The sequence below is a fragment of the Phalaenopsis equestris genome, unplaced genomic scaffold (assembly GCF_001263595.1).
Source record: "Phalaenopsis equestris unplaced genomic scaffold, ASM126359v1 Scaffold001093, whole genome shotgun sequence".
Lineage (NCBI taxonomy): Eukaryota > Viridiplantae > Streptophyta > Magnoliopsida > Asparagales > Orchidaceae > Phalaenopsis > Phalaenopsis equestris.
Window position 1 is genome coordinate 397,746 of NW_018165532.1, and position 18,773 is coordinate 416,518.

An 18,773-nucleotide genomic window follows, 5' to 3' on the forward strand; every position below is an offset into this window, starting at 1 on the left:
CTACAACTGGGAGAAAGTCTACAACTTGGTATGTGTTTACTCTTGGTGGAGGGTCTATATGTTGGAAATCAACAATTCAGCCTATTTTGGCATTATCTACAACTGAAGCAGAGTATATGACAGTAACTGAAGCTGCTAAAGAAGCTTTATGGCTTGCTGGGCTAGTAAAGGAACTGGGCATTGAGCAAGGTGGAGTTCAGTTGCATTGTGACAGTCAGAGTGCTATTTATCTGGCTAAAAACCAGGTGTACCATGCGAAAACCAAGCACATTGATATCAGGTATCACAAGATCAGAGAATTGATTGCTTCTGGTGAGATACTGTTGCAAAAGGTTCATACTGATGAAAATGCAACTGATATGTTGACCAAGTCAGTTACTATCAACAAGTTTTTGCATTGCTTGGACTTGTTGAATGTTTGCAGTTGCTAGAGAAGCATGGTGGCCCAACCCACTTATGGTATGTAAGAAACTCCATGATGTATTTATTCTAACGGGCTGGATATTCGCTAAGGTGGAGATTTGTTAGATATTGCTCATATACCATAAATAGACAGATTCTGAAGCGGAGCGAAGCAGAGCGGAAGATTCTGTCCAAATCAGGAAGTTTCCTTATGTGGGTTGGGGGTGAGGTATAGGGTAATTTGGTAATTACATATTGTACTCCAGGATTTTCTAGGGTTATAAATAGGTCTGTATGTAACCATATGTGTTATCTCAAAAAATTCTGTAATATCTTTTCTGAATATTAAAATGAATTCGCCGCTCTGCTCCCGAGAACGTAGGCATCTTTGCCGAACCTCGTTAAATATCTTTGTGTTTTTCTGGATTTGTGTCGATTTCTATTTTTCTTTGTCCTAATTTCTCAACAACTACAAAGCAAGATAAGATGAATTCAATAACAGTAACCAACAGGAATTCACTTTCATATGTTAAACAATGTTGGAAAATAGGTGAAACTTATTCAAAATACAGGGGAGAAAAACAATGTAGAAAAGTAGAAAAGAAGATTAGCACACAAAAAAACTCAACAGATTTTACCAAGGTTTGCCAAATTGAAAACTGCGATTCATTGCCGTCACTGCAAATTTCATAATTATTTAATTGTGGATAATTAAAATCTTAATTTGTTAGATGCAACAAAAAGATGAATCCCCTCTTTACAATAATGATAATAATAATAAAAAGACTAAGCAACCACAAATCTAGACCGGCAACTAAGTTTGAGTATTTCATATGGCAAAAATTGGGCTCCACAACTTAATACAAAATAACTTGTAAGTATATTTTGTGGCATAAATATAACCAAAGTGCTACTTGCTCTTGCATTTAAAAATAAAAAATAAAAAGGATCAAAGATTGCACCCTTCAAAAAACAAAATAGGGGAATTTACAGATATACTACACATTTACTTATAGAACATCAAAATTTTTAAATCATATAAAAAAGCATTAAAATTAACTACTTTAAACTGAAATACATCTTTTTATGTATATGTTTTAATGTGATTGAGATGCTAAGAATTGTATTGTATGTATATAAATCTCTAAATGAAGTATCATTACTAATAATAAAAAAAAACAAATAAAAAATGCTGCTTTCATGTATACCATAGAAGCAGTGGAGGCAAAGCTTCCATAACTGCGAGGTCCTCTCAAAACAAAATCCCTAGTACCAGGCAATCTGCTTGATGGACAAAAGCCATTCCGCTTAGAGGCCAAGGCTTTTGTACCTGCAGCTACAGCAAACAGAAGATTTTTTATCCGTTTAATTCGATAATACGATATCTTTCTTGTGGACTATCAAGTTCTGATATTGTGCAGAAGGAGCGAACTATCGTAGAGCATGGGCCATAGTAAAGAACAACTACAAAACAAGAATTTCTATGAAATAAATGAGAGAAGGACTAAAAAAAAAAACTATCTTTAAGCAAGAGGAAATAACTGAAACATACTATGATGACAAAGAACTAGGCGCGGACATGCTTGAAGGGCACTCGCCATGGCCATTTTTGGCGGTCTGCTTCTGATCATTTCTTACCTGCTATATTGTTCACATACGAAGAAAACCTGAATTTCCAATAATACCCTCACCATTTAGCGTAAATTAAATGGCGGTTTCGGTAATTGACTGGCTGTTTGAGGCCGCGGTTTCCTGCAGTGGCCTGGCCGCTTAATTTTATGTACCATGCTATTACTTTTTCCTTCGCTGCTTCCTTTCTCAATGCTCCCTTGCCCTAAAAATCTTTTCTTTCGAGCCCCTTAATCATGTGGCTTTTGTGGCTAACCCATATTTCTGGTTGTCTTTCAATGATTTCGGGTAGCTGTTACGGTGAGCTTTCACTCTTCTCTCCCTCTCCTCTCTTTCTTCAGTTCGGTTTAGTGTTTTTGCGCGGTCTACGTTATGTGCAGTGATTCCTCTTCTTCAATTTTAGTTGGTTATTTTGGTGAGCTCTCTATTCTCCCTCTCCCTCTCCCTTCTTTTGTTTAGCTCGATTTGATGGTTCTATGCATAATTCGCTCTGTCTGGTAGTTCATCTTCTTTGTCTCCCTACCATTCTGGAATTCTCCGCGTTATCTACTAATTGGTTCTTGATTTTGTAATTGGATACAATGGTTCAATTGTGGTGGTTTTTTCTTTTGCAATTTGGGGGTTTTGGCCCTCTGCTTTTCAGTTTTAGTGGATGTTTGCTTTTCAGCAGATAGTTTTGTTTCTTTATGCAGCATCCTGTTGATGATTTTGGCTATGTGCAATAACTGGTTTTGTGGTGGTGCTTGCATATGCGAATTAGAATATAGATGGTAGTGGTTGGAAAGCAGGTGAAAAAGACTAAATTTGATTGTTTTATCTACCAGGTGATTTTCTATTTTGCAATTGCTTATGTCCAATGACTCGTATGGTGGTTTTCTCTCTACTCTTTGCATTCGTTCATTTTTCAGCACATGTTGGCTTTTTTGGTTTGGTGTTTTTCAGTGTGATATGATCGATATATTATTTTGCTTCTTTATGATACATCTTATTGATGGTTTTGATTATTTATTTTTTGCAATTTGAAAATAAATGTGTTCCATCTGTTTTTTTGAAAAATAGTCATTCTGCTCCTGTATTGTAATATTGTTTGCAACATAAATGTTCATATCAGTACATTCTATACTTGAAAACAAATATTCAGTGTAGAGCATTACAAAATAAATATGAACAATTCACTGAACAGTGAGTAGCATAACTACAAAAATTAAAAAAATAACTATTTAAATAATAATTAATAATATGACAAAATCATTTAAAAAATTAAGAAGATGTATGTCATGAAAAAAATCGTCCTCTCGAAAAACTCTACACGCCCCTGGAATCTTCTGGCCCATATACCCAACTCGTAAGTTCTACGGTTGCCTAAAGGGTGTTTCAACTTGTTGCAGTTTTTTTCGATGGGCCGACGGTCCAACATGTTACATTACCAACAGTGATCGAGGTACTATGATTTCCGAGGTTGACAGTGCAGCTGAGGACAAACATAGTTAGAGTTTGAAATGGAATATCTTAATATCTCTTATTATGATTGTAATTGTATTTATCATTTTTCTATTTTTTCTGATGTTCACGAGAGCGTGAGCATTGTATGTCATCTTTTGAACTGATATGTGATGATTTCAGGATTCTGTATTATATACTTTTATTCTCATTTTAGTTCTGTTGCAAACAGTTTCATTAAACAGAAACATGAAGTTCATTTATTCAGCGACAACTAACAATAAACTATTCTGAATAAGGTGTCTCAAACAATAAATCAATTTATTCTGATAATCTACCGATTATCAAATTACCGATTATCAAATTAATAAAATAATATGTTTATCAAGAGACCCTAAAATAATCATAATTTTCTGATTCTCCTTTGAAACTCTCTCTTGTGGTTATGCCCACCCATGCCTTTACTGTTAGCTCCAACAACGAATGGATCGCATAGGTTTGGTCATGAAGGCGATTGTTTCGGGCAAAACCGGGGAAGATGGAGGAGGGAGATCGGGAGGAGGTAAGGGGAGAGGAGATGTGAAGATCATTTGGAGCCTTAGCCTTACTCTTATAGAGCGCTGATGCTTGACAAATCGGGAAAGGCGGCAAGGAGCGGGCGGGAGACCAATAGGGAAGAATCGGCGGGGAAAGGAAAGGGAAGATTTGGGAAATCTGAATCGAGAAGGCGGCGATGCAGAAGGAAAGAAATTTGTTTCGCGTGGCAACGGGAGAATCCAGGGGAAAGTAAAGGCAAATTTTCGGTGCTTACACCCTCGCCGCCTCCGCCGTCGTTGTTCTCATGGACTACCATTTCAACCTCTCGCACCAACTCCATCGTCATCTCTCACTGCTAATAGTCGTAAGTTTCCCTCCAAACTTTTAGCTTGCATAAATACTGCATTCCCTCGAATCCCAACTCGTAAGTTTACCATGATTGCATGCCTTCTGGAATTTTAGGGGGTGTTTGGTAGCCGATTTGAGCAGACTTTACTGTGAAATCCTAAAAAAAACGATGTTTTTTTTTAACTTTAAACTTCAATTTATTAAATCCGATTATTTTGTTAATTTAATGAATTTAAGTTATAAAGGAAATCACATTGAGTGAATTTATGTCAAAACATCATAAATAAATTTAATGAAATGAACCAAATATTATTCTGAATTTCCAGCTCTTGAATATGATAAATAAAAATTTATCGAACAAGTTTAGGAGTGGGATATTTGTAGGTAGAAAAGGTCATGACCAAAGATAGAACGGGTAAGAAAGAGGAAAAGGTACCTCCTTATTTCCTGATTAGAAGATTGAGGATAACTTGGATCTTGTCGCAATGTATGAGTAAATTAGTTGCCCTAAATTTAGGGCTGTCTGGCTACAAATTGATTTTAATTTTATAGGATTTAGTAACTCTTGTGAATTCAAATTAGCAAATTCTGATCATTATTCTGCATGATGGCTAATAAACTATTGGCGCATTTACATTCATACTGCCAAATTCCATGTATTTACATATCTAACATTTGAACTTCGCTTTGTACATTGATACCAGTAAAATTTTTATATCACATCATCCACTATTTGAACTTTAAAAATATGAGATACACATTTTCATGTATAGGTAAGGTGTTATATGTAAAAATTGAAGTTTGGGTGTTAGATATGTAATAAATATGAATTGAGTGTTATGTACATAAATCTTCCTAAATTATTTGGTGAGATATTTTAATAAAGTTGAATCAGATGCAGAAAGAGGAGAAGTGATAAGGATTTCTTAACTTTTACTTCTTTTATCAAAATTTATTAAATCCATGATTAAACCTAAAACGTGGGGAAAAAAGATATAGCCTAAATCCTGCTAATTTTGCAACAAAAAGGGGCTTAAGCCACGGGGCATAAGAGTTGTGAGAATACGCAGTTGGTCAATTGGCATGTTTCATCAGTAATCTGTCCAAATTCTAATCTTACGTGTTGCTTTGACCAAATAGCTGATTTTGTAGGGACTATTATGGGACTGGTCAGTTAATTAAGGTCCATTTCATGGAAGTCTTTCTCAGAATTGCTTCACACAAATTTTATTAAAACATGTTTGAATTTTGTTAGACAAATAGTGCCTCAAATCTCGATTCTCCTTATTTATAGTAATGAGAAGGTAAGAAATGCTTCCTTCAAGTATCCATTACAGTAGGATGTAACCACTATTATGCAAGAGTATCGAATTTGTTTGAATGTTGTTAGTTGAATGTATAGTGTCATGGCGTATTTAATGTATCAGTGAAGTCCTATGCTTAAATAATTAACTAGCTGCATTGGCATACATGGCATCCAATTCCTATGTATTTACATATTTTTTACACCTGAATTTTACATTTATAGTACCCAGATCTTACATATCACATTAAAAATATCATCACTTTAAATTTTAAAAGTTGAAATACAACTTCTCATGCATAGCTAAGTTGGCATGTATGTAAAAATTGGTGTTAAATATGTAAATACATAGGAGTTCAGTGGTATGTACGTAAATCTTCCAAGCTAATATGCACTTCACATGATCATAGGGATAGGTGGATTTAACCAGCCCATTATGTGTGGTGGTGAGCCAAGGGTAATGAGAATTTAAGAGCTAGGTGAAGCTGGTCTTCCAATATACACGGTTTGTAGTATTGTGTTAATGATTTTTGTGATTTTAGACTCAGAAATAGTGCCTCGAGTGATACTCTTCTGAAATTTGGCAGCTGTTAGCCTAATTTTTTCATTTACAATTGGAGTTGAGTGGGATGGTATGTATAAATTCCAATTTCTTAAGAAGTGCAGGAACACACCAATGATCTTTTTAAACGAGGTACATAATTTTTTGTATTTTGTCAATGGATATCATTGTTCTCCATAAGCGACTGTTTTAAATGAGCACAGTATTTGGAAAGTCGTTAGAAGCTTGGAATGAATCATGCAAAGAATATGGTTTGCACTTGTATTGATTCTTTTCTTTTTCGACAAGTAATCTAAGAAATCATGCTAATGCCATTAATATTGTCACACCTTAGGCCATGATGAAGGGATGAATCTCTGCTTTTAAAATAAGTTTCAAAAGTTAAGCAAGTGCAAGTTAAACTTATTTTGAGGTTTTTTTTTTTTTTGTATTAATAGAATCTATATATTACTGATACAACAAAAAAGTAACAACGATGACTAACGAAAAATGAAAGCTAGGAATACAGAAGCCAAACTACCCAACAAAGGTACTAATACTAATAAAGCTTCTGCTACAACATAAACTCAAAAATATTGAATAAAATACTAGTGCTGAAAAATATGCTCCTTTGATGAACCTTGGTGGTTGCTTTTATATCAAAATTTTACTAGTTTGAAATTCGAACTCAACAAGTAACTTACATAGTAAACTACAAATTATTGGGGCATATAACAAGAATAATAAAATGATATGAATCTGCTATATAATAACAATAAGTAATGTCATCATATCAAGTTTCATTAATCTTACAATGCATAAATGAAATGTGTTGAAGTTTTTAAAATAATTTCTAGTATGTTGATGTTTAGGATTATTTATATGCTAAATTGTTATGCATGCAATTCTATTTTAGCATCTTTATACGCAGTCATATCAGGTTTGATCATGCATATCTAAATATAACTAATCATTTATTTATTATTCCATTTTATTTTAATTTATATAAAAATAACGGGTTTTATCAAGACACTGAAACCAAAAAGATAAACACATACAACTGGATCCGGTGATTTCCACTTTAATCATCACCATATAGATCTATTGGCTTGACTAACCAATATTCAAAAAGATTATACCAACCTTCACTAATGCATACAAGCATAAAATTCTTGTATATTTCATAAATAGGTTTTGCAATGTTATGATATAGTCAATATGATAATTTTTAGTTTTATAATAAAATATAATTTGAAGGAATAAAATTTATTGCAATAAATAGAAATAACGTCATAAAATCATATCTTTTTACTACTGAATCAAAATTATGGTATGAGAATTTATTCCCTAATAATTCAAGATAAAACTCATCTATGTAACTTGCTACTTTAGATAAACATGAAATTAAAGAAATTCATGAGCATAACAAATGATTGAGTGATGATGGTAAGATTGACAGTGTATAAATATCTATAAATATATTAAAAAAAGAATTGCGTCTTTAACAAAGAATAGTGTTTATCCACTAATAAATAAAAATTACCTATCTTAGGTTGTAGCACTCAAACCCACATTCTCTCAAAATTCAAGGAGGCTACACATGATTATAATTAAATCATAAATCATATCAAGTTTTAATCAGTCAACAATACTTAATTATAGATAATTAAAACCAATAATTACTAGACTATGTGCAATCTAATCAACCTAAGTTACCTTATCACCAACCCAGGTTAATCATTATGATTTACAATATAAAATCTATGCTATTAAAGTACAAGCATTAGTTCATATATTCAACTAACATCTAAACTGGTTTAATTTAACCACAACAATAGCTAGTAATATGAATTAATTTACTATAAATAAGATAGTCAACCAACCATTCTCCCACCTACTTTGTTAAAAGGATAGGTTAAATTGCTACCTTAATAATGAAAAGGAAGCTTAAGAGGACAAGAAAGAAGAAGAGCGATGTAGAGAAAAGAGAGGAAGAGGATGAGGTCTTGTGTTTTTTTTTTTTTTTTGGTTACTTATAACAGGATTTAAAATTTATGTGAGCAATGAATTTTAAATTCTGTAAATCATATATGGCTGATGAAATTTAACAAATAATGAATTCAATCAATAACAAGCCTGTGATGGAATTTATCAAAACAGTAGACTCTTAGTTTATAAAAATTTTGCTTGACAATTTTTTAAGTCAAGTCTTACTAAAATCATGCCTATAATAGCATACCAAACAAACCTTTTTAACATCCAAGTAAACTGACCCAAATAACTTTATTCTATTCACCCATACAAGTGTGCAACATAAAGAGGGACTCATCTAGTTGCAGTTGCAACATGAACAATCTGCCCTTTGGTAGAAATATTTTAAGGCACAGTATGACTCTTCCAATCCTCATACTTTCCAGCCAACATATCAAAAAAGAAACCAGCGGCTAGGCCTACAGCCAAGTCAATGGTGTAGTGCCCTCTTGTGGCCAGCAGCCTAAGCGCTTGGAGAGCATTGAGGTGATCGAACAACAAGGCCAGCCAGCATCGCCTCATCCTTCTCATGTCAAGCGATGCAATCACTGCTCCGGCAACATGGCCGGAGAAGAAGAGAAAGAAGGATACATTTCCCACAGGGAAGTCCGCTCCAGAGCTCAAGAACTCCTGTTAACAACAGTATTACATTGAGTACTGCAACTCTTGATTTACAAGAAAAGGTCCAATTATTAGAGCACCTTAAAGCTGATACAAAGTAGAATTATGTTGGATGTATAGAAAAGAAAGATTATAAAACAACTAGTAATTAAGGAAGTGGAACCAACAATTTGCTTATATATTGTGTCAAATACATCTATATATAATAAATTCAAAGTTGTTGATTTGAATTTCAAGCAAGAAACAACAGACTAAAATTGAATTGAAAAGATAGCATATAATTTTAATTTTAAAAACCTGAGAAACTACTCACATGCGGCAATGGAAGCTGAGTAAAGTAACCCATGACACCTCTGCAAGTAAACATGAAAAGAGCTGCAATTGTTGCTCGTGGCCTCCCTTCCACCAACAAAACCCACACTATATAAACTGTTTGCATTCCCACAAATACCTAGAAACTTAATTCCAGACAGTAATTAGCAAAGTATGTTCTTCCATTGAGATTTGTTTGAATTAAAAATAAATAAATAAAAAAGCACATCTCTTACGGTGTTGAGGGCAGCAAGGAAGGAGTTGAAATCAGGCCTTGCTCTGAGAAAGCCATGGATATTCTCTGTGAGGAGGAAGCCGAAATCTTTTGGAGGAGAAGAAGAAGGCACCATCTTAAGCGTGTACTCCACACCCATGAAGAAGAAGAGAGAGATGGCGAAACAGGCTGGAACGGGATGATTACTTGCTATTCTTGCCAAGCCTCTGGGAGAAAAGTCTCCTCCTTTGAAAGCCGAAGCTTTAGCCACCGGTGGAAAAGCCTTGGTCATTAGAGTTGGAGATTGGAGAGGGACGAACTTTCAGAAACTAATATATAACAATTTCAGAAAAAAACAGGATGGAGTCAAAGATTAGAAACATTTAGGCGATTTATATGTAGATCTGAATCAAAGAGAAGATGAGATGATTAAAAAATAGAGGACGCAAACCGGCGGTGAAGCCAAAGAAGAGATTCGCAGTGGACGGTGACCCGTGGAAGAAGAAGAGATTCGCAGAGATGTAGTCAACGAGTCCGGCGATATTATTCCGACAAAAATAATAATAATAATAATTTTTTTTTCCTGCTAGAAACCAAAGTTTAGAAAATCAGACCCAACCGGCGCCCAAAATTTTCGCGAATCCGGCGCAGCCGGTTTGCCGCCCTCGTCGGAGGAAAGTATCTTCCTTTACCTTCTTTCTCTCTCCAAGAAAGCAAATTTAAGAGAGAGCCAAATCTTTTTAGGGTTTAATTATTATTATTATTATCTTTTTATAAAGCCAGTTCGTTTCAGGTTACATATCTAACACCTAAATTTTGTTTTTTTATATTTATAGTTGCTTATAACAAATTTGGATGTAAATTTTTAATTGCTAGTTAATTTTTGGGGGTCGAATTTTCCATTTGGGGATAAAAAAGATTGTAATTTTTATTTTTCAACTTGATTTATTGAAATAATTATGGTAAAATAGATTTATATTTCATACTATATTTTTTCAAACTGTGCATACACCAATTATTAATTTTATCTTTTAGGTTTTATTATTTAATATATATATTTTTTTATGTTTATCACATTTTCCGGTTAAACTTCTCATACAATCCTGATTAAATCATTGAACTTTGAATCTCCTCTTCCTCTTCTACAGTTCCAACTTCCGATCAGATTTTCTGATGAAACACGTCTTTGGTGACGGCAGAGCATACAGATGCAAAAATTATGTGATCGTGGGATATGAGGAGAAAATTTATATAAATGATTAAAGTGGCCTTGTCAAAACATATCATTTAACGCATTTCCCCGTCGACTCTTTGTGTAGGAAGTCTGACGAAGCTCCCGAAGACAGAGTGCAGGGATGTAGCGCGGCGGACGGGAAACAACAGGCTCGCTGCGGGGAAGGCAGCAACGGGACGACTCTCCTCTCCATCCTCAGCTATCTTCTCGGCAATGACATATTCAATATCGACGGAAATGCGTGGTGTTTCTAGCGCCAAATAATGAGCCTTGAACTCGGCAGCGTATCTGTATGCACGGGTTTGAAATAGTCGCCGCTGAAGTCAGCCATAGCCTTCTCCGCCTCATCTCGTCAGTCTCCGATGCTTCTGATCCCATCAACCTTCAAGACGTTTTCTGAAGATTCGCTTTCGAAAACATCTGCAAAATCTCCTTTGGTCTCAACTCGGGTTGCCTCGACACGTGGCCATTATTGGAGTTCGAGACGGCGTTCAACTCGCCTCCATGTTATCCATACGGCCAGCGGCAAGATCTAATCAATATGCTCATTTTCTTCTCTGAAATCAATACATATTACATATTGATGAAAATAAAAATGAGCACCAAGATCTCAATATGTTACACAAAACTGATTTTAAAATTTCAATGAATATATGACGTAAAGAAGTAATGCAAATGATAATTTTTGTCGTTATATTATGAAATACTAAACATATTATAATAAAAGGAAGTTGATGTTAAATATATTGACACATATCAAATATTTTGTTATATCAAGTCTAGTATGTTAGTAAAAAATCTAATGATAAAAGTAAAAAATCTAATGATAAAAGTATGTTATGAATTACACTATAAGACTCACATTTTATAGATATATTTGTATTAGAATAAAGCGGTTGAAATAATAATATATTAGAGCACTATATATAAATTTCAACCCTTGTATCATTTTACCTCCAAATTATTAAGCTTATATCATGAGGCTCTTTTACCTCACAAGTACTTCATTTATATCATCTAATTTCGCATGACTGTTTTTATGGCACATCAAAATAAACGAATCAATATTTCAATGACATGAGTAATTTATATTGAGTCACAACAATGAATTAGAATTTATAAATATGACAACATAATAAAACCTATAAATTCTATCAACATATTTAATTAAAATTATATGAATCACAAAACAAAACTATAAATAACATTTAGGGGCTATCTGATAACAGATTTAGCCCCGGATTTAAGTTGTAAATCTTGTAAATCTTATAATACGGTCATTTTGGACAAGCTAAAGCTGCGGATTTGATAAATCCAGATTTCATAGATTTAGGGTTGAAATCCTGAATTTACTAAATTTCGCGAACCGAAAAATTTAAGTTTACTGTGTATATTTTACAGAATTCAGCAAATCGATTGCCAGATGGTTTTCGGGATTTAATTTATCCAAGATTTATGGAATTTACTACGTCTTATAACTTAAATTTCATTCGTTGCCTAGCAAGACCTTATAACATTAGTATAATGCTCTTGATCTGACCTACTTGGGTCTAACCTAGTGCCCATGGATGAACTATTTGAAATCTTAAATAGGTATATAATTTTGAAAACTTGAGTTTAACAACAATGAAACACTACACAATAGGATTTTCACACAAGTATTTGAGTCCGAATTATCGATCTCATAGGGAATGTTGTGATTTAACACCTAAGAAAAGTTCTAGCCTACTACAATGTGTCTTAGTTTGAAAGTATAGTTGATCTAAGTTATGCTTGTTAATCCTACTAAACTATCACTAATTCTACCGAATTACTCATAAGTTAATTCTACTAAAGCTAATTAAATTGAGAAAGATCAAGATATAAAAACTACCCTTCCCTTGCAATGACATAAGTATTACGTATAGGAATGGAACACTTAGAATAGAGATTTTTGTAAGTGACAAATAAAAACAAACTTCTTCTTTACCCTCTTTCGAGTGCATAAAAAAGTTTGGTTCAAACTTGGTTAGTGTTTCTGTGTGTCACCCTAGAACCCCCAATTTGAACCCATCAAAGCCTATTTCCCTATCTATTTGCATTGCCCTATGGACTACTTTTCCTTCACTCGCTAGTGCAATGTAATTTCTCATAGTTGTTAAAGTCATAGCTCCCTCGAGTCATTATGAATTCACAATAGATTTTAACATATTATTTGGCCAAAATGATAAGTAACTTAGGAACAAAGTAAAATCTTCACTTTAATGATTAAAAACATATTCTAAATATAACCAAATATCCTATACATACTACTAATTCATCATAATATAAGGGTATAAAGGATCTACTCACAGTACATGAAGAAAACACTACAATTCATCATTTTATAATAAAATAAATTCATAGAAAATGAGTTTACAACTAATACAAGACAATATAAAAAAAACACACTTAACTTACTAATAGAGAAGAAGTGAAAACTCCACCCCAAGTGATCTCCAAATGTTTCTTGCACTGATAACAGTATTCCTTTACAATATTTTCTCAAATCTCTCTAAGAAAATGCAAAAAAATGTAAACCCTAGATCTAAACTCTTGTTTTCTGGACCCTTAGACTTTCTTTAAGTCTACCACAATGATCCTCCTCTCCATTTGAACTACTTCCCTAGCTTCTTAACTCCAAAATTCGTGCATAATCAACTACGGAAACCGTCTAGGATAGTTCAAGTGACTAAGCGCCGGTGGACTGGTGCCAAGACGCCACTCTCTCTGTTTGCCTAGATAATGACTGGCGCCAAGACCCCGTTGTCTCTGTTTGCTGGATAAGACCGACGCCTAGGAGCCGCTGAACTGGTGCCAAGGCCCCATTGTCTTTTTTTGCTAAATATGACCGACGCCTAGGCCCTGCTAGACTGGCGCCAAGGCCCTAGGGTAGAGTGCCTCGGCGCTAGTGTAATGAAAGCTCCTTGTTCCCCAAGTGCTCCATTTCATCTTCGTTTCACTCCATTTCCGCTCCAATCATCCTACCTGTTATATCTGCAATAAAAACTAAAAAAAATACATTTCATTAAAGCGAAATATCATAAAAAATAATGGTTAAATGTAAAAGAAATTGAGCATGCTACAAGACATATCAGCTCTCAACATACTATAATTAACTTTATCAATTGTTAAGCTTGACAAAATACCCAAACTTTTACATAATCTAAAATGCTACCACAACACCAGGCACCCAATAATCCCTCGTTATTGAATTTTTTCCACCATTTTAAAAAAGCACCATATGAAGACGGTTTGTAAAGTTTCAATCTGGTAGCATCACATCCTTTGCTAAATTGCATCGTTAGCTTAAGGCTAACTATGCAACTTCCAAGTAGTCTTTGACATAACTATTGAAAATTGACTAATGGAGAGAGTGTTCCTCATGGACTAAGTCTATATGTTCATGCATGGAGCTGCAAAACTCTAAGGCGGGCATCACAATAATGGCATTTTCCCTAGGCATTCACAATTCATTTTTTAAACATTTCAGTATGAAGAAGAACCTCTCAACATTAGAATAAAAATTGGAGCTAGCATCTTATGGAGATCAGCGATTCTCCTACAATTTATTTGTCAAATTTCAAGTTGACAACTCATTTCTGATCGCTAGAAAAGGAATGAATAGATTGGATCCAGTTGCCATTATAAGCCTCGTGCCTAAAACCATTCTCATGAAAAAGATATGATGGAAACTATTGGTTAGATCATTATATTGTCCCCCAAAATTGAAAAGAGCCACACCTTTTTGATGTACAAGTCTAAAGCATTTGCTACTCAAATTCAAAAAGGATGGTCAAGATCTTTATGGTCATAGAGGCAAAACACTATTTTTTAGTGACCAATGTAGCTTTAACATAACGCTAAGAATCACGACAACTACTGGGTGTGCCTATATCATAAGAAAAATGGACACAATATGAAGGACTGTTAAATACTAAAGGCAAAGTTGGAGAAACTACTAAAATATGGCACTTGGAGTAGTTCTTTATGAGACGAGTTTTACCTCTCGCTTATAACCCAAATTCATGATGATGGACTTAAAATGAAGTCCATGACTTGTCAATTGATGCATGAATAACGACTGTGGATTATCAAGCATCTCGATGCTGTCATTGGGTGTGTTAATGCCAGAACCACAGAATTCAGAACCTGGGACAACTACATTTTGATGTGAATTATGCTAATAGCTCATTTTCTTTTGAAATCTCCTTCTTAAACGACTTACCTTCCACCTGCAATGCTTGTAATGAAGACTTGTGGGTGATAATAAATAATGATGAACTATTATGCATTCCCATCAACATGAAGCAACTCTGTCAATGTAATCTTTCAATAGCCGGTCAGTCGAATGAAGCTGAACTCCAAAAACTTTTCACAACAACATTGTCTCTTTATTAGGAGAGTAGAGGATACCAGAGAGAGTAATCAGTTTGAAGGTAACTAGTTTTAGCTCTCACCTCTATTAAAGCTTCTTCCTTTTGTAGAATGGTAGCTATCATTGCCTCCTCTTCATCTCATAGCCTCTTACTCTTCTCTTTGGGCAACTCTACCGCTACGTTATTCCTGGACCTCGTCTCAACCATTGCTACTGAAAGATGCTTAGACTTTCTCAATCATATTTATGTTTACACAACTCACCGAAACATGATAAGATGAAATGGAAATTTATATAGTGATTGAATTAGAGGTTAATTTCACTCTTTTCAGCCTTATAAATAAAATTTTTCGATTGAAAGAGAGAGGTGTGACACCTCATTTCTTTTGTTTAATTAGGATTGTCACATGAGCCGGATAATGCCTAATCTTATCACAATTAGTCAGAACAAAGGTCTCATTGCTCATTCGATTAAGCTAACTGGAGTCATCCTCCCAACATATGGAATACCAGATGGTCAAGATGTCAAATGATCACTAGTTTCTAGGTTAAATGTTGTATTCCAGAAAATTATTGAAATGGACTAGCACCTCGGCCAAGACACCATGTCCCCCAATTTAGTTCCCATCTCGACATACAATTTAGGTATGATAGTTCTTATTGTGGTGCTATCCCTTTCCATCTACGATGCACAAAGTATTGCAATCACGTTTTTGCTGCCAATCCTAACATGCCAGTAAATGCATGCATAAATGGCGCACAACGTAGTTGTTAAATTCAGATCCTCGCCAGAACAAGGAAAATAACATTTCCTATATTGATTGTGCCTAAAAAAAAATCTTACACTGCAACAAGAAAGATCTATATAAGATCTTATATATTATACCTACAAATTAATAGAATAATAAAATAATGTCAGAGGTGCCTCCTTGCCACTTCAAAAAAGACATATATGATTAATACATAACAAACTTTAATATGAATAAAGAAAAAAATATGAACCCCTGTGAGTTTTGATGAACATGATTAAGACTACAAGCACAAACAATAAAACAGAAGCCAGGGAGTCGGACCAAAAGAAATTAGTTCTTTGTAAGATTCGTGGAACTAATCATGCCTTTATGAGTGTGCCCGGATACATAGGCTGACTGCTGCACCCATTTTGGCTCAGCTGCACCACCCTACCCAGGGTAGGGGTGCGAGCCACCCAATAAGCAAGCTATTACAGCGAGCGGCTGGACCAATATCGAGTGACATTTGAAAAGTGGTCCGTACTCAGTTGACCAACCTAATGTCAAAACTTCTTTGTTTTTAGTACTCTAAGCTTTAGGTTGTCCGTAAGGTTTTTCAATTCTTGTGATAGCAATATTGAGTCTCTAGTTTACAGAATGAAACTCTTTTTGTACATTCATCTGTAATTCTTCGGCTCCCCGTGTTCGTCCTTTTATTAATAAGTTGGGAAATCCAATATAGATTATGCCCAAAAAGCTTTGTCCGTCGTGAAACTATAATTGAATAGCAAGCCGGAAAAAAAAAATAAATGAGCTTTGAACGAACCCTAGAAACTTTGGAGAGAGTGGCCTAAGTCGTCGTCAATTTTATTGAAGCTGGCACAGTTCCCTCTGACGCTACGCGCTTTCCTTCACCATGACCACTTGTCATGCCTTACGTGACTTCGAAGTATGCCCTGAACCACCCATCTCCCTTCCTACATGCAATATAGGACTGCTTCGCCGTGCGCCTCTAGCGCCTTCTCTAGAAAAACTCTCTACCCTTGCCCGCTTGGGAACGCACTATAGCCTTGCTTAAAGTCAGCTCTCCTTTGGCACTGACTTTCGGAATTGACTCAACTGTTCATGCAATTGATACCAGAGCTTGCACTAAAAAGGGCGAAGATGAGTTGAAGGATTACTTCCTAGTAACTTCACAAAGCACATGTATTGACTGACAGATAGATCTAAGACGTGAAGCGTTTCACTTCACTTATATGCTAGGACGGAAGCAAGAAAAAAAATCCACTAATCCACTTATTGACTTCAATGAGAAAATTTTCTTTCTAGCGCCTCTGATCTTTTCAATCCTTTCAAGAAGTCCGTGCCCTGGGTTGTAATGATCACATTGGGTTCGGGGTTTGGTCAAGCAGGGATGCTTTGAGAAATGAAGTGGAAATCTCACTTTTTTGCTCCGATCTTCTGGATTTCTTTCTCTTTTTTTTTTTACTTTTCTAAATTTTAGAAAGAATTTTCTTTTTTTCTTTCTAAGAAGTTGTCAAAATTTCTTTTTCACATTTTTTTTTCTTTTTTTTCATGAGATCTTGTGTGGAGAAATTTGAGGTAAAAAAAAGTGATTGGACTCCTTTCTATCTATCTCAAATCTGTTTGATTGAAAGGTTAGTGAAGATCAATTTCTATTCTGAAATTTCAAGATTGAAATGTTCACTCTTGAAAGAGAGATTTTGTGGGTGTTCAGTTGAGCGACTTGACTTTTAGGAAATCTCGTATCTCAAGAGATTGATTTGGGCTCTTTTCAAATTCTTTTTCTTAAGTTTACGAACTCTTCCTTTTTTTTTTTGGAATTACCATTTTATGAGCTTCACATTATTATCCTCAAGGGGTAAATTTCCAATCAAAATAAAAAAATTTAACACACTCTTTCATTTAAATCCATTTACTTTTATAAAAGAAACTTTCCTTATATACATGCGAACGTTGGATAAAATAGAGTGAATAATACCTCAACTGAATGAACAGTGAATCAAGCTTTCGCAATGAAAAGTGTTTTTCATGATCTTTTCAAAATTTTGAATTTTTATTGTGAAGTAATCAGCTTAAATTAATTTGGCCAAAATCATGACCTCATATCACCATTCTGAAATAATATCATTTCTATGAAAAATGAGAGAGATATGCATAGTATATTGAAAGTCTTAATTTACTTATAATTTGCACCACTTAGGATTGGAAGCAACCACAATGATGAACATGAAAGTTTAAAAAAATCATATCCAGCTAAAAAAAAATCACATATTTATATTAAAAAATGAGAAACTGCACAAATAATTGATAAAACTTTGCAAGGTTTAAATTTATGTGGTTTCTTTAGAACTTCACGCCAAAACAAATTGAAATTGACCTAAACAGTGATTATGAAAAATAACGGGATCAATATATGAACCCATCAAATAAAAAAATAATTAAAAATTTTTTATAAGAGTTAAAGGTGCAATTTTAAATTTCTAAAAAATGATTGGAGAGATTCTTGAGACTTTTGCTAGAGTTTTCGATTTATCAACAAGTCACGTCTCCAAAGATCAGAGTTAACATAGATAGTAAACACGATAATTATAAAGAATCTTTTCACAAATCAATCATTTAAAAATCATGCAATTTCAATTAGACATGGAAGATGTAAGCCCAAATTATCAAAAAGTTAATGTTTTTTTTTTGTTGAGCTTTGCTTTTTGAGTGATTTGCACTTTATGAAATCAAAATCAATCACAGTCGCATTCAAAAAGTAAACACAAGGGACCAATTTTGAATTCACCAACTAAAAAAATACGGGATACCGCAATCAATTTGGGAAACTAGTCCAAATCTTTTTCGGGCTCCTCATGATTTTGACTAATATGGGAGGGCTTCAATATGAACGGTGACATATTGATCCAGAGTCACTCTCAAGGTGTTGATGTTAACTCCCTCTTTGAGGACCTTGGGATAATTTGACCAAGCCAGCTTAGGGTATCTCCAATATGAAAATGTGTCTCAT

The 18,773-nt window shown here is 34.4% G+C and overlaps 2 protein-coding genes across 6 annotated transcripts in view; both read right to left on the reverse strand.

The window, feature by feature from the left end:
• The window catches only part of LOC110033125, a 26,073-nt gene extending 23,956 nt beyond the window's left edge, over positions 1–2,117 (reverse strand). The window contains exons 1-2 of one of the 4 annotated variants that reach the window (XM_020736999.1): positions 1,955–2,085; positions 1,611–1,738 (exon numbers count right to left, since the gene is read on the reverse strand). In XM_020736999.1, coding sequence (XP_020592658.1) covers positions 1,611–1,738; positions 1,955–2,033 — 207 coding nt within the window. In that variant the 5' untranslated portion in view covers positions 2,034–2,085. Of the gene's footprint in view, positions 1–1,610; positions 1,739–1,954 lie in introns of all 4 variants that reach the window. The other 3 variants (XM_020737001.1, XM_020737002.1, XM_020737003.1) reach the window with 3 other exon arrangements.
• Positions 2,118–8,340: 6,223 nt separating this feature from the next.
• On the reverse strand, positions 8,341–10,102 carry LOC110033107 (phosphatidylcholine:diacylglycerol cholinephosphotransferase 1-like). Of its 2 annotated transcripts, XM_020736976.1 has the most exons (4): positions 9,830–10,102; positions 9,401–9,707; positions 9,166–9,303; positions 8,341–8,861 (listed from the first exon to the last, which is right to left on the reverse strand). In XM_020736976.1, the coding sequence occupies exons 2-4, from the start codon at positions 9,668–9,670 to the stop codon at positions 8,577–8,579; spliced, it is 693 nt and encodes a 230-aa protein (XP_020592635.1). In that variant the 5' UTR covers positions 9,671–9,707; positions 9,830–10,102; the 3' UTR covers positions 8,341–8,576. The 2 variants fall into 2 exon arrangements, with proteins under 2 accessions (XP_020592635.1, XP_020592637.1); XM_020736978.1 differs by having other exon boundaries at positions 9,401–10,102.
• Positions 10,103–18,773: the final 8,671 nt, after the last annotated feature.